The 27,271-nt window shown below is 36.1% G+C and overlaps 1 protein-coding gene across 1 annotated transcript in view; it reads left to right on the forward strand.

Moving 5' to 3' along the window:
• The window catches only part of SEMA3C (semaphorin 3C), a 204,422-nt gene that overhangs the window by 132,645 nt on the left and 44,506 nt on the right, over positions 1–27,271 (forward strand). Inside the window, exons 8-12 of the mRNA XM_065939907.1 lie at positions 158–300; positions 1,726–1,840; positions 3,939–4,008; positions 5,992–6,136; positions 17,812–18,034. Coding sequence (XP_065795979.1) covers positions 158–300; positions 1,726–1,840; positions 3,939–4,008; positions 5,992–6,136; positions 17,812–18,034 — 696 coding nt within the window. The remainder of the gene's footprint in view (positions 1–157; positions 301–1,725; positions 1,841–3,938; positions 4,009–5,991; positions 6,137–17,811; positions 18,035–27,271) is intronic.

Here is a 27,271-nt window from a genome sequence, read left to right on the forward strand (position 1 = left end):
AGTGAATATAATTAATTGCTTTTAGACTTTTGCCTATGAATGTTGAATTGTTCCTTTATACCAAAGATGGAGAAGGCACGTGCCTGTGGTCCACATGGATGGAGAGTAGAAGGGTTTTCATCATGACTATATATATCATCTTTGTATTTTTTTCTAGAACCTATGTTTGTGGATGCACATGTCATACCAGATGGCACTGATCCAAACGATGCTAAGGTGTATTTCTTCTTCAAAGAGAAGCTGGCTGACAATAGCAGAAGTTCAAAACAGATTCATTCCATGACTGCTAGGATATGTCCCGTAAGTGTTAAAGTGGTTCTCATTTGAAGAAAGAGTAAGAAATTCACATTTTATAAGCACATTTTCTTTATCCAAAAGTTTATCTTCCTACTTTTTATTATCTACTATTACCAATTAATAAAATATTAAAAGGATACATTTAGACTTAATGTTTTTTTCACATTAGTCATATGAGATAAGCATACTGTTTTAGTAAAAAATCAATCCAAGGAAATAGCTTGGTCATGGTTTTATAAAAATTAGCAGTTTTTAATAATTTTGCTTATGCATTTAATGTATTAGTATTAAAACCAAATTGCTAAATTGTATACTATAGAAAGAAATAAAGCAGTTCTTCTGACTACAGCAAAACACAGTAAAAGACAAATATTGAGGAATTGTCTACAATAGTGAAATTAAGAAATGCTTAATTAAAATACAGTTCTAATTTCAAACAGGAATCAAAATGTTCTTGTTAATCAACAGTAAGTATACATGTTGTTGTTGTTGTTTAGTTGCTAAGTCATGTCCAACTCTTTTGCGACCCTATGGACTGTAGCCAGGTTCCTCTGTGCATGGAATTTCCCGGGCAAATATCCTGGAGTGCGCAGCCCTTCCCTTCTCCAGGGGATCTTCCCCACCCAGGGATCAAACCCTAGTCTCCTGCATTGGCAGACAGGTTCTTTACCACCGAGGTACCTGCGAAGCCCGCGACTCAAAAGAACTCATGATGTCTTCTCACATTGGAGTATTACAGGCTTGTCCTGATGTATTTATGATTAGCATCTTTTGTACGCAAGCATTTCTTAAAGCATGTAATGTTTAAAGTAGTATAATTTAAAGTGCTGCAACATTCCACTGATTGTGTCACTTGGAACAAAGTGGTAAGACCACCTGCTGAGGTAAAATGATTCAGGGTATACAGAAAAAAATGTTATCAATAGAGGCTATTTGTGAATGATCCAAATACTATTTTCTCTGCCCTAACCAGAGAAATATGCATGTAAATCATCTGATTAGAAATACTAATAATTAAATAATAACGCAGAGAAATGAAGGCAGGAAAATAGAAGTACTGGGAACTGCTTGGCATAAGTATAAGCCCACTCTCCTGACCACTGTAGAATCTGCAAGATCCCCTGTATACGTTAATTTATGTTTGTGTTGAAGACAGTGAGATATTTAGAAAGCTTTGAGGTGTATATGTTTGTTCAGTTCATTTTAATACATTTTCAGTTGAACTGAAAATAGAAGAATGACAGTATAACTATTTTTTTAAAGTACTTTATATCTTAACTATTTCTCTTTATTGATATGCAGATTTGGTTAACATTTTCATCCTTCAGCTTATAACAAATCCCCAAATAATAAGAATTCAAATTAAATTTTAAATGCATTCCACTGTTTATTTAAGCAGTCTGAAATATGTTTTCAAAATGATTTCAGAACGACACGGGTGGACTGCGTAGCCTTGTCAACAAGTGGACTACTTTCTTAAAAGCGAGGCTGGTGTGTTCAGTAACTGATGAAGATGGCCCAGAGACACACTTTGATGAATTAGGTACATAAATGTGAGATTTAAAAATGCTTTTGAGAGAGAGTTTGTAAAGTTTACAGTTCTGAATTAATGATCTGGGTACTACTCATGAATTTCCTGAAGTGTTTTTTAAATCTTTCTTACCCCTAAGTGCACTGCTGAAACATATAATTCGTTGAATCCATCATGATATATAGATCAATGTGTTCTGTGTGTGTGTTAGTATATGTGTCATAGAGACTGACAGAGAGAAGTATTGTATAATTTATGCATAAGTAATAATATGCTTGTGCTTTTTTAAAATGGTTGTGTATTTCATATATGTTTGAATTCTGATATTCTAGTTTAAAATCAATTTGCATGAAAATATAGTTATACATTCTTACTACAGTTAATGAAGAGAATTAAAGGTTAGAGAAGTGTCAGAGTGGAAATTAGACTTATGCTCCAGTTTTAGTTCTTCTTGGTGACCCTGGGACTAAATATTCTCAGCATGTGCGACATGAGAAGGGTTATATGTTTCAAGTCAAATAAGGACAGACAATCTGATTCCTTTCTACCAAGGAACAATTCTCTTTTTAACCAGAATAACTTGGTACATATCATAGTATCATATTTACCAAGTTATGTTTAGAAATGATTTTTATTTTGCTTTAATTCATTGAAGTATAAAATGGCCACTAATCTCAAATATTGAAGCAGGTGATGAGGTAAGTAATAAAAAGGTGTTATAATATGATTCTGTTGTTGTTTATCACTCAGTCAAGCCCAACTCTCTGCTGCTTCATGGACTGCAGCACACCGGGCTCCTCTGCCCTCCACTATCTCCTGGAGTTTGCTCAAATTCATGTGCAAATATGGTTCTAGCAGTTACAACAACTGAAATAGACATTTGGTCTCCTGAAAAGCCATTATATTGATCATAGAAACACAAATTTCTACTTCAGTTTTTCTAGGAAAAAAGTTTTAAGTATGATTTTGTGTTATAACCTAGTCACTATTTCCTCCAGAATTCTTTACAAGTATTGTATATTTATGTTTCAGTGACATGGAATGTTTCAGTCTATCCTTATCTTAGGGAGAGCTAGATAATGCCAGCCTTTGTTCACATATAAAAAGACTAGTGGTTATTACTTTATTACTTAAGATGTCCTAAATTTATTGTGAATAAAAATACATCTTTCTTTGTATTGGTCAGCAAGAATGTTATTTGCAAATAGATCCCTAAATCCAGATATTCCTTGTATTTATAACAATTGGTTATTATTGAGATTTGCTATCAGAAATCTACTCCCAGATTCTGTCATTTATTGCACCTGCACCTCACCATCTGTAACTTTCCTTTTGCCTCCATATAGCTTAAAATGCTTATAGCAATTTTGACTTAAAGACAAAAGATCTTACTTTATAAAGTCATTGTGAAAAACTTTTCTTCCATGTTCAAATTCTAACCCTAGGTTAAAGAGAAACTGATATTTGTAATACTTTTTAAATTAGAAAAGTAGTATTTTATCATTAAAGGATATTTAGAAATTTCAGGAAAAAAAGAAGAAACATAAAAATTTCTGTAGCTTTGTCAACCAGAAATACTCTGGTCATCTACTTATACTCTGATGTATAGTTTAAAGATTTACATGGTCCTAGTTCATATTAAATACTGTTATGTCTCTTCTACTTAATATTATTTTATTAACATGATTTCCATAAGGTAATAGTCCTCAAAAAATTTTTTAGTGTTTATTTAAAGAAACTAAGATCATGGCATACAGTCCCATCCCTTCATGGCAAATAGATGGGGAAACAATGGAAATGGTGACAAACTTTATTTCCTTGGGCTCCAAAATCACTGCAGGTGGTGACTGCAGCCATGAAATTAAAAGATGCTTGCTCCTTGGAAGGACAGTTATGACCAACCTAGACAACATTTTAAAAAGCAGAAACATTACTTTGCCCATAAAGGTCCATCTAGTCAAAGCTATGGTTTTTCTTTTAGTTCCTGTCCAATTATAATGATGCTGCAGGAATGTATTTCTGAATAATACTTTTCATAGTTGAAATGTTCTCTTAGGTTAAATTTTTTAAATATTTGGAAACTTTAAAAAATTATATTTCTCTCTTACAGAGGATGTGTTTCTGCTTGAAATGGATAACCCAAGGACAACGTTAGTGTATGGCATTTTTACAACATCAAGGTAATTATTAAACAAATAAATTGTATGAATTAAACAATAACCTTTATTGAGTAATAGTAATTATAAAAACATTCTTTCAACTCTTTAATTTTACGTAGCACTTAGGAGGCAGCCCTCTCATTTTATTTATCGTGTTTAATTATTAAATGTATTTAAGTAGAACTCATACTTTTGAAATAGTTTTGTGTGAAGTATTTGTAATAATTATATAATTTTTTCCTCAAAGAAAGGAAAATGTGAGCTACAATGCAGGTATAATGTATATAAGTTATATTGTTTTAAGGAAATAACTTGAAGACTTATGATGCAAATAGAACTTGGCATTTCTATTATCATTTTTATTTCAGGGGCAATCTAAAGTGTCGACTGTCAACACACTGAAGCAGTTATCATCTTTGATATGACAGTATTTCATATTTTTAAAAATAGATTGTTTTCTAATATAACAGAAGTGCCCAATCTCAATTATCACAGATTTCAAGACTGTCCAGCATATTCTCATCCTTTCCTGTATGTTTTCCTGTGTACTATTTTATGTCAAGAATATTAACCTGCATTCAGTACAATACTCCATTTGTCATATGACCAATTTAGAATGTATTTTCATTAGACATTCAACTACAAAATGAAAATCTAAACATTTTCCTGTTCTTCTCCAGTGGAGGTAATATGGTGTGATTTTCAACTTTAGTGAACAATTCAAAGTAAAATTGATTATAAATCATATTTACTTTGCCCTATAAGATATCTAAAAACAGATCCTTTGGGGTGAGTTTAACAGGGAAAAAAATTAACTGGAAAAAAAATTCTTGATTTAAACCCCAAAGAACTGAACAGAGCAAAAGAACTAAATTCTTTAGAAGAAAATATTTGTATCAAAAAAGTTATTTCCAAACACCAATAAATTTAACAGGGAAAAATTTTAATTGTCATTTCTGACTATTGATGCTAATGTTTAATAATATATCTTGGTTCTTTCAATGGGCACATAAGTTTCCCATTAGGCATCTAATTTAAGAAAAATATGTGAGTCAGAAAAACCTTGGTTTCAGTCCATCTGCCCAATGACAATGGAAATAGTTTTCAGAAAGGATACAAATAAATTTTATGAGTTTTTCTGACTTAAGGTAATTTAATGAAACATTTTTGAACCCTGTTGTTTTCTTCTGTGACTAATAGGGAACATTTATAACAATTTCTCCAACTACCATTTAGGACAACATTATAAGAGCACTTTTACGTTAAAATAATCTTAAGGAGATAGAATGTTCCCTTATCAGTAAGATTTGTTTTGTGAGTTAAATTATGATATGCCGTATCAGTGGTGACTTAGAATTCAAATCATATTTTTAAATAAATCATCAATTCTTTTTTTTTTTTTTTGGTGCCAAGACAAACCACTTTGAAATTTCTTTGATTTGTTCCATATTTTGGGCCAGATTCACTGAATACTTTATTGTAACTTAATATCTACTATGTTCGTGGATGAACTAAATGTCTTAATACTTTTTATATCAATGGCTATTTAAAGTTTTTTGGCTTAACTTGTGTACCATAACATTCAACTTTTTATCATTGATTTTGCCATTTATTTTTAAGCTGTACTTAAATTTAATTATTTATTTTTAACTTTTTATTTTTTATTGCAATTGGGCTTTCCCAGTGGCTCAATGGTGAAGAATCCACTTGCAGAATGGGAGACTAAGGAGACATGAGCTCAATCCCTGGGTTGGAAGATCCCCTGGAGGGAAGAAATGGCAACCCACTCCAATATTCTTGCCTGGAGAACCCTATGGACAGAAGAGCCTGGTGGGCTATGGTCCATGGGATCCCAAAGAAGCAGACACTATTGAAGCCACTGAGCATGCATAGGGTTAACAATGTTGTGATGATTTCAGGTGCACAACATAGTGACCAATACAATCACTTTTAAATTTAGGAGATAGTAAAATTAATATTTTTCTATTTTCTTTTTTTTCCCAGCTCAGTCTTTAAAGGATCAGCAGTATGTGTGTATCATTTCTCTGATATACAGACTGTGTTTAATGGGCCTTTTGCGCACAAAGAAGGGCCCAATCATCAGCTGATTTCCTACCAGGGGAGAATTCCATATCCTCGCCCTGGAACTGTAAGTCTCCAGCACACTTTCTTTGTTACTTTACTTTTCAAAAAGATATAACTTACTAAGAAATGAATATCATGTTGATGTTAATTAAATACAAACATAGACCTACTGGTATACTCATTATGGTTTTTCACTGGATGAGTTCTTATACTTGGGATTTTACAAATATGTATGTTATAGAATTCTATACAATATTTTTCTAAGTGCTCTTGGTATTAATAATAAAATCTCATTTATATTTTAAGACAGCTGGATATGTTAGATAGGAAAGAGATATTTTCCTTATTTTAATGGCATAGAAACTATATCTTGGAAAATGGTAACTTTTTGGAGGCAGTCTACTAATTTGAATTCCAGTTGCTTTTCACAATTTTTCTTACAATAAGAAATCTCATTTATTTTAATGAAATTATCCTCCTATGAGAATTAACTTAGTAATCAATCTGCAAAGCTATTTCAATTTTAGGAATATATTTAATTAAAAATTATGTATTGTATATTTCTCAAGGAAATAAAATTATATTTGTGAGCAAATAATGACAATGAAAGTGAGATTATAATTCAAATAAAAAGTTTTGAGGTATTCAAATATAAACATGTCTTGAAGCACTGTACTATTAAGGGGTAGATTGAAAACTACCTTTTCCAGCTCAAGGTACAGACAGTGCACTGGCAGATTGGAACAGTTTTTCCAGGACAGTGGTGATAGTCTTACTGTGTGTGTGTGTGTGTGTGTGTGTGTGTGTGTGTGTGTGTGTGTGCACGCGCGCACGCCCGCTAAGTCACGTCTGACTCTGCAATCCCATGGACTGTAAGTCCACCAGGCTCCTTTGTCCATGGAATTCTTCAGGCAGGAATACTGATGTGTGTTGCCATTTCCTTCTCCAGGGAATCCACCTGGGAAGACCACGGTGACTCAGACAGTAAAGAATCTGCCTTCAATGCAGGAGACACAGGTTCAATCCCTGGGTCAGGAAGTTCCCCTGGAGAAGGGAATGGCCACCCTCTCCAGTATTCTTGCCTGGAGAATTCCATAGACAAAGGAGCCTCATGGACTATAGTCCATGGGGTTGCAAAGAGGCAGACATGACTGAGGGACTAACACAGTCTTACTGTTTGTTTTTAATTTGAATTATAATAATGCTGTGTTGCAGACTAGAATATTGGTTAGTTTCTGTCTCTGTAAAATGTTATACATCACTCTCACTGAGAGGAGATGTTACATAATTGACCATCAAGAGGAATATAATTCTCTTATATTCTTGCATTTCATAAAATAAGGTTATATTTATAAAATGGGTTGGATATAAGTAAAGAATTTTTTTTAAAAAATCAAAGGAAAGCTCTTAAAATAATATTTACTTGAACAGAATACTTTTCATTTTTATTTAAATATGAAATTCCCTTTGTCAGTATGCTTTCAGACATCCATCTCTCATAAGTTTTACTTACTGCTGATTCACTTTATTTTTGTATTATTATTAGATTTTATTTGCAATATATTATTTATTTCTTTGTTGTCTAATCATGTTGAATTATACTGCTGTCAATTTTTTGACAAGAAAAAAAATGTGTTAATAAGCCTTTAAAGAAGATGTTTATTCAAAATTAAAAGAGCTCAGGTTTGGTTCCTTGGCTGCTGCTGCTGCTGCTGCTGCTGCCTCACTTCAGTTGTATCCGACTCTGCGACCCCAAGACGGCAGCCCACCAGGCTCCTCTGTCCCTGGGATTCTCCAGGCAAGAACGCTGGAGTGGGTGGCCATTTCCTTCTCCAATGCCTGAAAGTGAAGTCACTCAGTCACGACCCTATGGACTACAGCCTACCAGGCTCCTCCATCCATGGGAGTTCCCAGGCGGGAGTACTGGAGTCGGTTGCTATTGCCTTCTCTGGGTTCCCTGGCTAGGAAGCTCAACTAGGTATTGCTAACTTCTAATTAACTTTGGAAAGACTCAAAAATTGCTACTTATCCATGAAAGTATTGAGTTTTAAAAAGCTGGTTAATCATAACTGGCAACAAAATCTTACCATAGAGTTTACAGTTTCCTTTTAAATGATCTCTCTTTTATGCTTATAGCTCAATAGAAGATGGAATAAGCATTTAACTATTTGGTATCACACAAGGAAAAGAAATCAAGAGCCGTATCCATCTTGGGGTATTAGAGCGTGTTAGACAAGAAACAGGGGGTTGGTGGGTTAGTCTCCTAAGTCCTGTCCCACTCTTGCGACCCCACGGACTGTAGCCTGCCAGGCTCTTCTGTCCATGGGATTCTCCAGGCAGGAATACTGGAGTGGGTTGCCATTTCCTTCTCCAGGGGATCTCCCCAACCCAGGGATTGAACCCCGGTCTCCTGCACTGCAGGCAGTTTCTTTACCAACTGAGCAAATTATATAAAAGACAAGGAAGCTGAATAACTTTCAAATTCCATCATAACTCAAGGCTAGCATTATTTTATTGAATGTAGTTCATGTATTGTCAAATTATTCACTGATAATGTATCCAAAGATACATCATATGTTTGAGAATTACTTACTATTTGAATTGGATCAAGTCACTGTTTCATCTTAAGTCAAAAAATTAAGAGATGGTTGTGATTGCATTTGTTTTCATCATTTATTCTATTGAACAAAATACAAGTGGGACTAATACAGGAGCAATTGATTTGTAAACTGAATAAAATTCCATTTTCTCCCATGAATCCTTAAGATAAACACCTCAGATACACATGAAAAGAGAGCCATGCCAAGTAAATAAAGGTTTGAGGACTCAGAGTCTGTGAGTGCTGGAGTCAGCTTGTACCTGACTGGTAAGAAGAGCTTGCATTCACCTCATCTCAGTCAGAGAGATCACAGTAGCAATTTGAAATCAGTCATGGATGGAGTCCTACATCATGGAAATTGACGATGTTACTAATTAGGATTTTTTTTTTCCCCTGAAGAAAACCAACCCCTTGATCCCGCAGTGCCTCATAAAGACTCTTCACCAATGGCAGCTCAAAAAGACTCTGAGAATGACAGTGAGAAAAACATTCATGTCAAACTTTTATTGTACATAAAATATGAGAGTAGATAATTCCTTTTTAGTAAAGCAAGTAAACCACTGCCAAATTAGAAAATTCTGATCACAGTTCCACTTTGCATTATTTCCGAGCTCCTAAGCATAAGCATTTTTCCTCTTCCAAGCAGTGTGAAATAAGCCAGGGCTTAGTGACACATCTGGAGCAGACTCTGTGAAAAAAGGGAGTGAGTTGTCAGTGCTTAAGACCTATTTCTATAATGTAGTTGCTTACATCTGGTGTTGAGATCACAGCAGCTCCTTTAAATAAAAAAAAAGGTTGTCAGATGAGTGATCCTTAGAGAATAAAAAAGGTTGGGTGGAGGAATAACCTCTGGAACTCCTCCTGGAAAAGCATACCTCCCTGAAGATTCAGTCCCTCCACCCTTTACTGAGCAAAACACCATGAAGTCAGCTCTCTGACTCAGAGCAGTCTGCATATGTCTCTTTCCTAGGGTTTTAAGGTTTAATATCCCATTCATGTAGCCAGAAGACTCACAGCCAAGTGACCCAAAACATTCCTTTTTCTCTAGAGTTAAGAATGTTGCCTCTGAAGTCCTCCCAATGTAGGATCAGCTATGATCATCATACTTTAATTCCCTATGTAGTCCAGTTGCTGGCTCAACCTCATAACTGTGTGACTGGATTCTTAAAGAAATGACACTAGCAGAAATCTGATACCCTCATTCTAATGTTCCCTGTAGGTGCTTCTTATAAAGCAGGGTTGAGCGCTTTGTTAGCAAACTGTCCCAACCAGCAAACCCAAGTCAGTAGGTAGAAGCCTGCCAATTGTGTCATCATGTTTTTCCATAAGTAATACAAGTTTGTGGAAGAAACAGGACACCTTTGGTATGTTGCAAAGGGCAGCCAAAGACTGCAGATTCTCTCTGTGGCTGAGCTAACATATAACATTATTCTGATGCAACGTGTATAAGCTTCTGTAGAAGACTGTGACTGTGTTTGCTTACCCCGTACTGTTAAAGCAGAACCTCATGAAAATGATCAGTTTTAACATCTGTTTATAAGTGGACTAGAACCATCTGCTTCATTCACAGTGCTTTGAATAGGTCTACAATCTGGTGCAACAAAAGAACACAGAGAATATATGATCTCCATAGTTAATAGAAGAAAAACAGAAGCTTTTTTGCTGACACTTTTGTCAGTTTCATGCATCTTCTGGTTGTTTTTACAGTAGAAGCATTTCAGTTCCTAATAGACATTTTAAAACATTGTTAGCATAGTTTACAATAAAATTCAGCACATAAGGCATATAGACATGAGAAGTTAATTACATATTCTTTCACGTAAGTATTCAAGGCATGTGAATAAAGCAGACAATAAATATTGAAATCTCGAGAAAAAAGAGATTGTCATGGGACAGTCTAGTTTGGAAAGGCATGTAAAAATATGTGAGATTGACCTGGCCCTGAAGGGTAGTTGATGAGGATAATTTGAATAAGTAAGGAAGGATGTTTCAGGCAAAGGTTACTGTGTACATTACAAGGCAAAGATAGAAATTAATCAATGAGTCCTAGAAGCTCTTCATGGAACAAAGGGCTCTTTTAAGTCATGGAGGATAAATACCAGAAAGATGAGGGCCAGCTGGTGCATAAATTCAAATCTTCAGCTATTTAATTCTTTGCACTTTAAGTAAAGGACCGAGACTACCAAGGGTTTAAACATAAGATCAATTTCTCTCAGAATACAAGTTTCAAAGACTAATACTAGAAACTAGCCCAGATTCTAGAATATCATTTATTTATGTCCATTTATTTATCCATATGCCATTTGTCATCCAAGTGTTAAGTCAAGCTCCGTTTGAACATGCTGGTTACTCCTTCTCTAATTAGTTTTACCTTTTTTTTCTGTTACCTGTCTTTAGTGTCAACTCCTACTTCTTCCCTTCACTTTGTGATTCATAATTTAGGATTGCTCCAGGCATTATAGTTGCCAGAATATTCCAAACTATTTTTGAAATCTCTAAACCTCTTCACTAATTCTGGCAGCCTTAAGTTCTCTAATAAATCCGTTTTAAAAATATTGATTCTTATTGATTGTGAGTCAAACTCTGTTTTTATTTTACATTTATCTTAAATTATATGTCACAGTTATTATGTTGCTTTGAATAGGTCCATCTTTCTTACTAGAACACTTGTGTCTAGAAAACAGTGGTTGCTTCCTATCCTTAAATCCACTGCTGAGTGCTTCAAAATGCATTTTGAATAAAAGCTGTCAAAAAATTGACATATGAATTGATATGTGAACAATTAATGCTGAAAATCAGTATAATGGGTGAGTGGATTAGGAGCAGATACTCAGAATACCTGAGAATAGGAAGGAAATTAGAGATACTTCCTGATAAGATACATGGCATCCTCATTGTTCCTAGCATTTCACGCTAGCACTTTAGTAATCAAAACACTTAAAATGTCTTTACACAAAGAAAGGAATGCTTATCATCACTTGATAAACGGAAAGCTAAAACTAGAGGAAAACAAACACCTGAAGGGGAAATTTAACCAAAATTACTTAATGACTATTTGTAGAGCAAAATTATCCTTCCTATGAATGAGACAGCAGCCCAGTTAATGGACAAAGGCTTTATTTTATAGTAGCATATGGGCATTATATTTTCTTGAGGTTTCAGTACACATGCTTTCATATATCATAAGGTGAGGGATATGTAAATTGCATCTTATTTATAGTTGACAGTTTTATACTGGGCAAACTCACAAGTCCAGATAGTCTGCAAAGGGTAATCAATTTTTGTTCTTGTCACATCATTGTCATTCATTCTTTGTCTTATCTGCAGGATTTAGGCTGTGAATCAATGGAAAAAATTAATTATTGACTAAAGAAATTCTTCTGTAATCTTGAAAATAAACTTTTACTGGGAGACTGTTTCCAAGTAAAAAGTTTATTGTGAATATAATATAAAAATCCCACATGGAGAACATTTGAATGAATATAAAATCATTGATTTCAGTTGATTTATTTGGGTTACATATTTAATAACTGGGCTTCCCGGATGGTTCAGTGGTAACAAATTTGTCTGACAATGCAGGAGACCCAGGATACCAAGATGCAGGTTCAGTCTCTGGGTCTGGAAGTTCCCCTGGAGGAGGAAATGGTAACCCACTCCAGTATTCTTGTCTGGAAAAGTCCCATGGACAGAGGAAACTGGAGGGCTACAATCCATACAGGTCTCCAAGAGTCGGACACAACTGAGCAACTGAGCACACACAACATTTAGTAACTATGCTTGTGAGTAACTGAAATATAATTTTTAGCTAAATTTCAGTTACCATTAAGTAAAACCAAGAAACTAGATGCGTGTAATTTAATAAGCTTATGAAAGTAATTGCTAGCTGGAAATTATAGAAATTGCCTAGTAATCTATGCTAACTTTGAATAATTCTGGAACTTATAAAAACAATACTTGCAAATATTTAAGGAGACAGTTCAGGAAACCATCCTTTTTAAGTGGTGTTTTTTGAAGGGCTGGAGCTATTTAAATGGCCCATCATTTGTACTGTCCATGTTTTCATTCATGAAAATTCATGATTAACATGCATCTTCTGGTTTTTGTGTTTCCCTTTCTCCACTTTGTGTGAGAAATGACAGTAGAAAATACCCATGACACTACATTTTTCAGAAGTATGGAACACATTCATCAGTTTAGAATACACTCACATGGAATTGTTTGTCCTCGTTTGGTCTTTTATTGTAGCTAATTTATAAATATGCATATTTAAATATAATACTTTTGCCTAAAAGACAAAAATATAAACCCTAGATGAAAGTCTCATTAATGGGATAATGAATGAGAAGCTTAGTTTTATTACTTGTCTCATTATCTCTCTCTAGTGAAGGCATTTAATTGCTCTTTATGCCTTTCTCAAAAAGAGAACTATATTTACTGGTCCTATAAAATATTCTAGTAATGTTAACTGGTTAAAGTTAGTCTGAAAATTGCTTTAGGATGATACAATTCAAATGAGAGAAAGCACATTCATAGTTTGTGGAGACTTATTTGCAAATGTAGGACTACCTGGCAGTAATGGCCCAGAAGCACTGACATTGTAGGATAGCCATTGCATGAATTTATACCCAGAGGTTGCCATGTTTTGTTTGGTCCCTAAAGTTGTTTTTCTTTTTGTACTGAACTAACATTAAAATTTTGGCAGTTGTTCAGTTGCTCACTCCCGTCCAACTCTTTGTGACCCCATGGACTGCAGGACGCCAGCCTTCCCTGCCCTTCACCATGTCCCAGAGTTTTCTCAAATTCATGTCCATTGGGTAGGCAATGCCATTCAACCATCTCATCTTCTGTTGTCCCCTTCTCTTCTTGCCTTCTGTCTTTCCCAGTATCAGGGTCTTTTCCAGTGAGTTGGCTCTTCACATCACATGGCCAGAGTTTTGGAGTTTCAGCTTCAGCATCCATCCTTCCAATGAAAATTCAGGATTGATTTCCTTTAGGATTGACTGGTTTGATCTCCTTGCAGTCCAAGGGACTCTTAAGACTCTTCTCCAACACCACAGTTCAAAAGCATGAATTCTTTAGCATTCAATATTCTTTGTGGTCCAACACTCACATCCATTCATGACTACTGGAAAAACCATAGCTTTGACTAGATGGACCTTTATTGGCAAAGTCATGTCTCTGCTTTTTAACATGCTGTCTGTTTTGATCATAGCTTTTCTTCCAAGGAGCAAGAGTCTTTTAACTTTCTGGCTGCAGTCATGGTCTGCAGTGATTTTGGATGCCAAGAAAATAAAATCTGTCGCTATTTCCATTTTTTCCAGTTTTTTGAAAACTGAGGTTTAAATCAGCTTTTTCACTCTCCTCTTTCACCTTCATCAAGAGGCTCTTTAGCTCCTCTTTGCATTCTGCCATTCAGTTCAGTTCAGTTCAGTTTCTCAGTCGTGTCCGATTCTTTGCGACCCCATGAACCACAGCACACCAGGCCTCCCTATCCATCACCAACTCCTGGAGTCCACCCAAACCCGTGTCCATTGAGTCAGTGATTCCATCCAACCATCTCATCCTCTATCATCCCCTTCTCCTCCTGCCCTCAATCTTTCCCAGCATCAGGGTCTTTTCAAATGAGTCAGCTTTTCACATCAGGTGGCCAAGGTATTGGAGTTTCAGCTTCAACATCAGTCCTACCAATGAACACCCAAGACTGATCCCCTTTAGGATCAACTGGTTGGATCTCCTTGCAGTCCAGGGGACTCTCGAGAGCCTTCTCCAACACCACAGTTCAAAATCATCAATTCTTCGGTGCTCAACTTTCTTTATAGTCCAACTCTCACATCTATACATGACTACTAGAAAACCATAGCCATGACTAGACGGACCTTTGTTGGCAAAGTAATGTCTCTGCTTTTTAATGTGCTGTCTAGGTTGGTCATAACTTTTCTTCCAAGGAGTAAGTGTCTTTTAATTTCATGGCTGCAGTCACCATCTGCAGTGATTTTGGAGCCCCCTGAAATAAAGTCTGTCACTGTTTCCACTGTTTCCCCATCTATTTGCCTTGAAGTGATGGGACTAGATGCCGTGATCTTAGTTTTCTGAATGTTGAGCTTAGGGTGATGTTATGTGCATATCTGAGGTAATTGCTATTTCTCTTGGCAATCTCGATTCCAGCTTGTGCTGCATCCAGTCCGCATTTTATGTACTCTGCACAGAAGTTAAATAAGCAGGGTGACAATATACAGCCTTGACATACTCCCTTTCCTATTTGGAACCAGTCTGTTGTTCCATGTCTGATTCTAACTGTTGCTTCTTGACCGGCATACAGGTTTCTCAGGAGGCAGATAAGGTAATCTGATATTCCCATCACATAAAATTCCACATTTCTATTTTCTGTTAAAATTTGACCACACTAGGTTTATATTCCTGCATAGGAGCACCTAGAAATAAGTGTTCACTGCCACACTTGAATAAACTGTAATTTTCATTTATTACTGAGTGTATCACATCTTGCTATTCACCACAGATGCTGTACCCATTTCTATTGATCAGGAAGCTTGATTTGTTGCTTTCCTTTCAATTTGTACCTCTCTAATGAAGATAACAGACTGGTTCCAAATAGGAAAAGGAGTACGTCAAGGCTGTATATTGTCACCCTGCTTATTTAACTTATATGCAGAGTACATCATGAGAAATGCTAGGCTGGATGAAGCACAAGCTGGAATCAAGATTGCCAGGAGAAATATCAATAACCTCAGATATGCAGATGACACCACCCTTATGGCAGAAAATGAAGAAGAAGCCTCTTGATGAAAGTGAAAGAGGAGAGGGAAAAAGTTGGCTGAAAGCTTAACATTCAGAAAACTAAGATCATGGCATCTGGTCCATCACTTAATGGCAAATAGATGGGGAGACAGTGGAAACAGTGTCAGACTTTATTTGGGGGGCGCTCCATAATCACTGCAGATGGTGATTGTAGCCATGAAATTAAAAGACGCTTACTCCTTGGAAGGAAAGTTACGACCAACCTAGATAGCATATTAAAAAGTAGAGCCATTACTTTGCCAACAAAGGTCCGTCTGGTCAAGGCTATGGTTTTTCCAGTGGTCATGTATGGATGTGAGAGTTGGACTGTGAAGAAAGCTGAGCGCAGAAAAATTGATGCTTTTAAACTATGGTGTTGGAGAAGACTCTTGAGAGTCCCTTGAACCGCAAGGAGATCCAACCAGTCGATCCTAAAGGAGATCAGTCCTGAGTATTCATTGGATGGACTGATGCTGAAGCTGAAACTCCAGTACTTTGGCCACCTCATGCAAAGAGCTGACTCATTGGAAAAGACCGTGATGCTGGGAGGGGTTGGGGGCAGGAGGAGAAGGGGACGACAGAGGATGAGATGGCTGGATGGCATCACTGACTCGATGGGCATGAGTTTGAGTAAACTCCGGGAGTTTGTGATAGACAGGGAGGCCTGATGTGCTGCGATTCATGGGGTCACAAAGAGTCGGACACGACTGAGCAACTGAACTGAAATGAAAGAAGATAAATGAAAACTAGAGCAGTAGTGCTTTTGTTTAAAAAATTATATAACCAAGTATTTTTGTTTCTGAAAGTAGAGATATTGACAGTGTTTGATAGGGTTAGACAAATAATGTTTTGTGTTAAAAAAGATTATATGTTGCCCACATAACTTGACACTTAGCTCCTATTAGTGCAAGTGTTCAAGTTTCAAGCTTCAGCGCCTTCCAGCCTCCCTTGAGTGTGTCCTCAGGCGACTTGTAAATGGAATCCTCTTCTCAGAAACCCTTGTCATGCTAAAACTGCCGAAACTGTCCTGCAGTCATTTTTAGGTCTCATTATCGCTTTTTCTCTGCCTCTTTATACCTGATGCTCAGAATCTTTCCCCTCCTCACCAGAGTTAATGCCCCTGTTTCATATAGCTCCTACACCAAAACTGGATGACAGAGAGAATAGAATATTTCACTCATTCAACTACTCTGTCAAATATCTAATATTTATCAGCTTTATTATAGGTCTGAGGGTAAATTAATGAACAAAACATACCCAGTTGAGAATAATTCACAGCTAACCTTCTAGTGGAAGAAATAGACAATAAAGATACAAACAACAAATATATTACACACAGGTATATACAGCTGTAAATAAAAAAAATAAATAAAACAAGCTAAGGAAATAAGAGGGTGGAAATGGTGATGGGGAGCAATTTTTATATGTCGTCACCTTAAAGGAAGTTACTTTTGAGCTGAGAACTGAATGAGGCAGCAGAGAAAACCATGGAGTTGTCTGGAGAAGAGTAATCCAGGTAGGGAACAGCAAGTGCCAAGGTCCTGGATGGGGAGCTGACTTGAGGCTCAGGAAGAGCAAGAACCACGGCCGTGGTAGACGCAGCCCAGACATTCAGGAGCTTATAGCCATGTTTAGTTGTTGGGATTTCGTTTTGAGAGTAGTGGAAGTTACTGGAGTTTTCCAGGGGGAAATTACCAGGTGTATTGACCATATCCAACCCAAGCTCCAGCTTCAGAGAGTCCTCTTTGATAGGAAAGGGACCAGATGGAATGAAACTCTTGCGTTAGAGTTCTGATTGAATTTGATAATGATAATCTAATTTATTCTAGCCAATAGCAGCATTAGTGGGAAAGGAAATGCAACTCACTTCAGTATTCTTGCCTGGAGAACTCCATGGACAGAGGAGCCTGGTGGGCTACAGTCCACGGGATTGCAAAGAGTCAGACACCACTGAGCAACTGACAGACAGCAGCATTGGATTATATCTGCAAGAGCATTTTTTTTTTCCAAGCAACACTGAATCTGGCACAGGATAAGAAATATAAAAGTGATGGATGAGAAAGGTGGTAACTTGTGTCATGAACCGAATGACATCAGCTTCACTCTGAAAACAACCAGGACAGGATACATGGATTTAGCCTACTTAAATGATCAAATTATATATATTGTATGTTTATTTTCTACAGATGGTACTATGTATAATCATGCTGTTTTTTCCTCCATAGGTAGCAAATACACTTACAGCAACTTGAGCTTCCAAGTATCTTGAAAAATAGAGGTCTCTCGATTATTATTAACAAAGTTATAATTGTATTAACTTAGTCCTTTTAAAAATATTTTTTTAGTGCCCAGGAGGAGCATTTACACCCAATTTGCGAACCACGAAGGAGTTCCCGGATGATGTTGTCACTTTTATTCGGAACCACCCCCTCATGTACAATTCCATCTACCCAATACATAGAAGGCCCTTGATTGTCCGTATAGGCACTGACTATAAGTATACAAAAATAGCTGTGGATCGAGTGAATGCTGCCGATGGTACATACAATGTCCTGTTTCTTGGAACAGGTAAGTATTTTAGCTAAAACTACTCTTAATATGTAGTGAAAGAGCATAGTTGTTGAGGGCATGATATTGAAATCAGAAAAACTCCAGCGTTTGCTTCTGTCATCTTAGGTGTTAAGTGTCCCTGTGTTTCAGTTTCTGCATCTGTAAAATGGAGTTAAATTACTTTATGGGATTGTTGGGAGGAACCAATGGCTTAATAGTAACATATGTAAAGCACCTTAAACAGTTGCTAGCATGTAATATGGTGAAGTAAGATAATGAAATAAATGAGGAGATGGGAATTTTTAAGCATGAGTGTTCCGTCAGCTAAAACAAATTCTGTGACCTCTTCACAAACACATGAGCCATCTATGCTTTCCTGCCATCTCTACGACATTTCTTTATCAATTACATCTTTTTTTTACTTTCTAAAAATTTATTTATTTTTTAACTGAAGAATAATTGCTTTATGGAATTTTGTTGTTTTCTGTCAGACATCAACATGAATCAGCCATAGGTATACATTTGTAATATCAACATAACATCAATTACATTATTACAAACTTTATTCTTCCATTTCATCCTCCCCAGAAACCTTGGCTTAGCAAACTTATGCAAGCATATGAAGTCAGGCCTGTATGTTCACCTACCTCTACCTCTGTTGTACTGCTGACTTTGTCAAGGTCTTCAGTCTTCTCATGATAAGAAAGTCCAGTATCCTTTAACCATTAAAGTACCTCCATGCCCTTGTATCATTTGATATTGTAGAATCACTCTTTACTTGTTGCTTTAGCCACAAGTCACATAATTTTCCTTTATCTTCAACAGTTCCCTCTCAGTTCCTTCATTAGTCTGGCTTCCATCTCCCCATGAGTGTACCTATTTACTGAGGTTCTCTCCATAGTCCTCTTCTTTTTACATGTTCCTTGGCCATCTCATTCACTCTTTCGCTTTTAATTAGTCTGTGAAAACAAATCCCAAATGTGTATCTCTAGTCCTTGCAATCTCATGAGTTCAGTATTAGTATTTACAATTTATTATTAGGTAACAGAAGTTGTATGACCCATTAATATTTCAAACAGCATGCTTCAAACTCAGTTTATTCACTTATAAGACTGTTTAACCAATGCTTAATCTAGTTTCCCATGTTTGTATTCATTGCTCCATGTTCCTCTCAAGGTTCTATTTCTCCTTGATGTGTCATTCTCTCTAGAAATACTGCAGTTCTTGGTAAACTCAGTAAATATTTGTCAAGTTGAACTGAAAATCGTAACTATATCCATTGCTTCTCATACAGTGAAATGAATTCATAACTGATTGCAAAAACTAATCTTTGTTTGCTTACAAACTGTGTTTTCAAGAGATGTTTTTTCCATATAAATAGCTACAATCTTTTAGCCTTGATTCAGATCATCCACTGTGGAGTTTGCATTTTAAAAAAACCTTTTTTTCCTGAGTTGGGCCTTTATAGAGTTACACCTGTCCCTAATATCTCATAGTACTTAGGAAAAAAATGACTGTTTCTTATTTTCCTTTTGAAACCAGTCTTAAACGTGGACCCTTTTTCCAGTTTTATTGAGATATAATTGACATACATCACTGTATAAATTTAAGGTGCACAACATAATGGCTTGACTTATATATATTGTGAAATGATAATTGCAGTAATTTTAAGTATCCATCATATCATATACACACAGTAAAAAGAAAGAAAAAGTATATCTTTCCTTCTGGTGAGAACTGAGGATTTACTCTCTTAACGACTTTTATATGTATCATACAGCAGTATAACTATAGTGCATCCCGTAACTGTATAGATTATATCCCAAGTACTTATGTATCTTGTAACTGGAAGTTTGTACCTTTTGATTGCCTTCATTTAATTCTTCCTCTCTCCACCTCTGGTAATGAATGTGGTTTTTCATTTTGTTTTTGCTTTTTTCTTCCATATATAAATGAGAGCTTAGCATAATGCCAACAGGTTCCATCCATGTTGTCACAAAAGGCAAAATTTCATTCTTTTTATGGCAGAATAATATTCTGTTGTGTTTTAAAGCACACTTATTTTTATTTTTTTAAAAATCAATTTTGAATGAGGTATGGTTGCTTTACCTTTTGGTGTTGTTAGTTTCTACCGTGTAGCAAAATAACTCAGCCGTACATACACACGTCTCCTCCCTTTTGGCTTTCTCCTCCATTCAGGTCGCCACAGTCAGTACATTAAGTAGAGTTGCCGGGAAGAATGGGAAATGGAGATTGAGGCATATACCCTATTGATACTATTTTGTATAAACGACATATCTGTAGATAGACACTTAGGTTGTTTCCACGTCTTGTCTATTGTGAATAATGCCGCAGTGAACATGGAGGTGCAGATATATTCTGCTGTCAGTGCTTTTGTTTCTTAAAGTTGGGCTTTGATGTCACATTCAGATTGTTTTGTCATGAAAGTCTACATAAGATACACAGGTTTCATGGATGGAATTTTCTAGTCTTTAAAAATTGTCCAACAATGTTCATTTAGATAGAAAGCAGTTTTAAGAAAGAAACATGCCTTTGCACAAGTTCTTTGAATTTTCTTACTATACAAGTATCTGGCACCTTTACTCAGACATTTTTATATTGGTATTTAAACACGTGTCATTTTCAAAAATGGTATTTAGGCATATGTTTTTAATTGTAGTGGGAAGCTCCACTAATCACTGCTTACAAAGCCACATAAGTCTCTTGAAGATTGTATTCAAATAGGAAAATTCATGCTGACAAATGCCTCTGCCAAGAGCGTCTTTCTGGATAGATGGTAACTCACGTAACCATTGAACCTAATCCTCATGGTTATATCAGATCACATTGTAATTTTTTAAAAGTGATTTCAACTTACCTGAAACTCTAACAAACAGTATATTGTTATGAAATATTTTCTACCTGAGTAGATCTTGAATTTCTGGTGAAATTTCTTCAAAAGAAAGTTCTCTATGTTTGCTTGCTACTGAAAGTGAATAAAATAGCCTTTTCTGAAATAGAAGTTGGGAGAATCATGGTTCACTATTCCCAGAATTTCTTAACTTTCTCTATCTAAATGTCTTAGGAAGGATTATAGTATGTCTTTCGTGTTGTCAAATCCCCAAGTACCAAACAGTCCTTTAGTTGTTATAAATAAGTAATGATGCTTCAGTTATTGCCACAATTAAGCAAGCTTCTCTCATGGCTTCCCTTTTCTCTGGACCTTCATGGAGAATTAAAGGGAATTTGATGAAGATATTGGTTGTCAAAAAGTTGCCATAGGAAAAACTTAGATGACAGGTCATTGGAATGCAAACAGGATATCTTGTAACTGTATCCACTTTGAATAATAGGAATGATTTGTAGTTCACAGAATCTCTATGGTAGTTGTGCAGGGTGAATGCTCAGTAACTGTTACACTTACTCTATTACAGTTTACTACTCTGCTGAGGTTGAGAGGCTGGTATTCTGGCCTTCTTATTTTTTGTGTACTGTGAGCTGCCAAAATAGACAAACACATACATACATAGGTGCATGTATAAGTCAATAAATGCAAAGAAGAGAGGGAGGAAGTGAGGGAGAAAGAAAGAAAAGTAAATTTTTTCTTGTCATCTTTTATTTCTTGGTTTGCATTATCAACGTCTAGTCTGTGAGTGAGATAGCCCACAGCCTGCTGCAAATATGGTTTATAAGCTAAGAATGATTTGCAGTTTTTAATGACTGAAAGAAAAATGGCAAGAAGAATATTACATAAGCAGTGAAAATTGTAAGATTTTTAGATTTCAGTGCCCACAAAAAAGTTTTATTAGAACACAGCCACATCCATTCATTTACATTTGTCTGTGGCTGAGTTTGTGCCACAAAAGAGTTGAGTACTTGCCAGAGACCACTCAGCCCATAGAGCCTAAATTATTTGTTATTTGACCTTTAACAGAAAAAGTTTGATGACTTGTTTAATAACTGTATAATTGTAGAAAAATTAAGACTTCTGAAAGAAGCTATTGTCTAGGATGTAGCTATAATACAATAATTTATAATGATGCTTTGTATAAAAACATCTTTTTTAATCTCGAGTAAAAAATGTCATGTTATATCTATTAAAATTTAAGCTAGAAACCATGTTACTTGATTATTTTCCAATTCATTACTGCTACTATGCCCCTAACAAGGAACACAAGTTGAAACAATGTATTTTAAACTCAGCGCTTTTTAAAATCTGGTAGTATTATTTGATATTTTGTAGAATTTGGGGTTTGAGATTTTTTTTGTTTGTTTTTGAGATTAATTTTTAGTGTTAAGATGATGGGTATTTTTACGTTCCTTAGTCTCTTTTTTCAGTCTTTAGGAAAGACTATAAAATAGCAGACAAGTATTCTCGTAGGATTAACATTTCTGTTTTAACTTTGCTACCTACTGCTTATATCATGGCTATTTGTTCAAAGTTGACTATAAAGTACAGTGAAGAGATTTGCCTGTTTTCCTTTTGCCTCCAGAGTTATGAAAATAGTTAAGTGTCTGGGTCAAGTTTAGACACATTTGTCAAATGTACATTTTTAGCACTGAATATGAATCAGAATGACATGTGGTTTCTGATGAAAGAGAGAGTATTCTTGTGAATGGATGTTAGAGGTTTGGGATGATTTAATGCCATTATGATTTTTTAATGTATGGTCGATACATGTAGTGCTTTGCCAAAATTCTTACATAGTATGTACTGTTTCATGCCTCGTACTAACTTCTGTTTAACTGGATGATTACTAAGTTTGACTGTTGGCTCCAGTAAGCCCTTTGAAAATGTGGAGATTTGAAGTGTGTGCCACATATGTGACTAAAGCCTTAATATGTTTGCCTTGCAGCATTACAGGATCACTGCCTTTATAGTAACTAACCAGTTCTGACAGTCACATCTTTTGAAATGTACACCTAATGAACTGCAGAGCTAGGCATTTTGATTTTCACAGAACTCCCTAAACTAAAAACACCCAAGATGTAAAATTTGATAGCTGGAGCCATGCATTTGACTTCAGAAAAGACGACTATCAGTTGTAAACTGTGTGTGTCAGTCACTCTAAGGATAATGTCTAGACCTCCCTTTTGCTTAGAAGTAAGGAACAAATGCCTTTATAAGTCACTGGTTTTTAATAATATTGTGGTTCACTGCTTTCCAAAGCAGAATCTAGAAACATCTGAGAGTTTACCAAGGATTCCACAGGGATTGTCACAGTAGGAAATACTAATAGAACAGAGTGGAGTGATGACTGAATTGAAAGGGGAAAGATGATAAATTATGGTGTGATGACTGCTTGATCATGTTGAAGAGTAGCAAAGGCAATATGTGAAGAGAAAAATAAGCAAGAGAGCCCAGATAGTGATTGTTAATCCAGAGACAAATGTTCTTATTTAAATTTTACTTTAAAAAAACAGTTTACTAAGAATAAATACATGATAATTGCTGAAAATATTTTTCAAAAAGCATAGTTCTTTTCCTTTAAGCTACTTTTCAGAGGTACATTCTATTAAAGGTAGTGTGAAATCTCACATAATCATTATACAAATTTTGGTGTTGCTAGTTTGCCCAAATTACTCATTTGTCTCTTTAATATGCTACTTCTTATGCAAATAAGTACACTTTTTCAACTTTTTGAACTATTTTATTACTAGTATAGTGATGCTAATTAAGGTTATTTACAATGCTTATCTTTTGCCATGTATGTTATTGAATCTCATCCAAACCTTGTAGTTACCCTGTGAGGAACTGTGAGAATGTAGACTCCATTGAGAGCAAGGATATTTGTCTGATTTATTCATTGGTACATCCTCAGAATAGCACATCACTCGAAGTTGTTACTCAGTAAATATTCTTTGAATGAATGAGTGAATGAGTTGCACTTATCCTCCACCATGTTTATACTGAAGCTCAGATAACTGAAGGTCACATTGATATTGAGTGTATGATACAACCGGAAAATAACCTTTTGGTATCTGATTTCATATCGTGAGCATTTATCCTCTTCAAGTTAATTTCCTCATCTACTATCACCACTTTATTTACCTTTTATGAAGTTAGGGTAATTTCATTTTGTTGTTGTTTAGTCACTAGAGCGTGTCACTCTTTTGCAACCCCAGTGGACTGGCTTCTCTGTCCATGGGATTTCCCAGCAAGAATACTGGAGTGGGTAACCATTCTCCAGGTGATCTTCCCAACCCAGGGGTCAAACCCGCATCTTCTGCATCTCAAGCGGATTCTCCTACTGCTGAGCCACCAGGGAAGCCCCCGTTGTCTCATTTTACTGTGAATTAAATGTTTCCTTCACATATGTCAGGAGATCCTGCTGATGTGTTGACATTCAACATTAGCTCAGCACTGCTTTGTTAGAGTTACATCACTCACTTTGCCCATCCACACATTGTCACCAAGTCGTACGTGTGAAAGAGATACGTCTTACAATGTGACAGAGAAAACCTGGATTTGTATGTGAATCAACCAGTTAACCTGTGAATCTTGTATCTTTTTATGTCAGCTGCTATATATTTAGGGTTGAAGGAGGTAATATTTTGGGGGGAGAGGAGAGTACTGAAATGGAAGAGTAATCCGTCTCACTTTTTGATGTATTACTAAATCTTTGTGCATTTTAAAACTTGTGCCTTTCAGCAGATGAGATGGCAGTGATATGCTCTTGATTACTGGTGCTTGTACCATTTACTCACCAATATAAAACATCTGCAAGCAAACCTGTAGCCTGTATGTGCCTTCATTTTAACCCTCACTCTTTCATGAATGTAAGAAAATGTTCTAACCCAAAGACATTAACTTATAAAGTCTTTTGTCTGTGCTCTAATAAGAAATAATCACACTATGTTCTTGTTCCTGATGCACTGCCAAGTTTCCCTGAAGCAGACTTAGCCAACTTTGTCCCTGGGAGACACTCTCATAGCCTGTCACTCGGCCTGGCCAGCCCTCTCCATGTGCCTACCTAAGGAGGCCCATACCAGGTGGCAGTTGTGGGGTGGTCTTTGCTGAAAGTCAGTTTTGTTTTGTTTTGTTTTTAAGTTTTATGGAACTGAGAAATGTTTTCAAATTGTTGAAAATGAAAAGAGATTTAGTTTAGAATATGAAGTGTAGTGTGAATTGAACCAAAAAGGTTTGAAAGTGGATTTTCTGAGGTGAGTCTATGTTATGAGTCATAAATGTTTTCCTTAGTTGTTTGTGTATTTTCTCTTTCACTAGAGTGGTGAGCACAATAATAGTCCCCCAAAGATTATATCCTAATCCGTGGGAACTGCTATCTCTGCTCAGGGTCCCACAAAGCCACAAAGTGTAAACCAGACTGCATTCCTTTCTGGAGTTCAAAATCTTTTCCAAACTCACACAGTATTTGGAAAAATTAAGTTCCTTCCTGATGCTGGGATGAGGTACTGCCTTTCCCTGCCATTGTCCATTCAAAAGACCCCTGTTTGCTCTTTCTGTCTGCTAAAATAGAGTCTCATACAGTGTAGCATAATCATGGGATTGACATACTATCGATTTAGCATTATTCTGTGGTTTTAGAAGCAAGTCACACATCTACTGTATTTAAGGGGAGAAGTTATACAAAGGGGTGACTTGGTAAGGCTCTTCTTAGTAAAGGTCAGTCACTTCCCAGGTACATTTAGCTAGCTCCCTTTGGCATTGGTGGGGAGGATATATTACAGACAGAGAAAAAAGGCTGGTTAGGAGTCTTAGATTTTTATAGGCAAGAAATGATGAGAGCCTAAATTAAAACAGGTGCTAGAGGTCAGAGATTGAGAGGGATTATCAAGAGATATTTAGGAAGAGGCAAGGACCTGATAATAACTAACTTGATTTGGGAAGAGTAGGCAGATGAAAAAAAAGTGCCTAGGCTGTTTTGTAAATGTATGGTCTGTCACAAGGATGAAAAGAAGTACCATTCATTGAACAAGGGAATATAGAATCAGCAATCAGATATGGAAAGTAGTGGATTCCTTTTGATGGGCACACCTGTCCTTTCCTATGACCTGTTATGATTAGAAGCTGAATTTACCACCTAAAATACATTATCTCATTAAATCTCATAGCAACCAAAGGAGAGAGAATCATTATCCCCATTTTAGAACTGTGTAAACTGAGGCTTTGATAATTAAATGGCTAGCTTATGGTTGTGAAGCTGTTAGAAACAGTAACTAAATTCCACCCCAGTTCTGTCTCCCACTGAGTTAGAGATTCTGTGGACCGCTCAGATGGATAAGTCCAAGAGGGTGTTGTTGTGGATACACTTCAGCAGAGAGGGCTGTGCTAGAGATGCAGATACAGAAGTCACTAGCAATATAGGTGTTAGCGGAATCCTTGACAGTTCTTGAGGTCACTCTAGGAACTATGCAGATAAGGATTTAACTCTGGGGAGCTCATTTAAAGGGTAGGAAAAGTAAAGATTATCTACTAAGAAAATGGAGAAAAAGTGATCATAAGGTAACAGGAAAATAAGACTTAGTATCATGGTGACCTTAAGAAAAGAGAATAGCAGGCAGGAAAAAAAGCCATGGCCAAGATCATCAGATGTGACAGTTATGTCCGAGTGCCCTTGTACTGTGTTCCTTTCCTCAGCCTGTCTTCTTGAAGACCAGTGAAGCTTGAGAGGAGAATAACCATTTCAGGAGAAAGAGTGGGTTGTGAACAGGAGGAAGTAAGGATGGGTTAGCATGAGCAAGTGCATTGAGAGATGGCTAAATGAAGAGGGAAACCTCCTCTTTTTACCTGAGCACCCCAAAACGTGGGCAAATGTTCCAGGCCAGCTTCTCTATGTGCTTTAGTCTTTGCAAACTATTGTAGAAACGCCCATCTTATGGTACAACTGGTGCAGAAAATAAACTAATTAATAATGACCATAAAATCCATTAATCTCGGATCAGTAATTCTTTCCACAAATTTTAAAGGATTAAATAGAAAGAGTTAGCTCCTTGCATCATTGGAAATTTAGTTGTTCATCCTGTGTCGGTTCTATAAAACCTTGCATATGACATATATCTCCATGGAAGTCCATTTATTTTAAATTGGTATTGTAAATAAAACATTCATAATACAATACAACAAAGGATACTGAAATGTAATTTGTGCATTTTTGTAATTTACACAATCCTAAAACATTAATGTTAGTGATTCCTGAGACTCTAGTTGAGTATTCTTTTTAATTGTGTCACCAGGAAATAATTATGATAAGCCATATGTTAATGGAATATCACTTGGTCTAGTATTAGGTT

The sequence above is a fragment of the Muntiacus reevesi genome, chromosome 6, assembly GCF_963930625.1.
Source record: "Muntiacus reevesi chromosome 6, mMunRee1.1, whole genome shotgun sequence".
NCBI classification, from domain to species: Eukaryota; Metazoa; Chordata; class Mammalia; order Artiodactyla; family Cervidae; genus Muntiacus; species Muntiacus reevesi.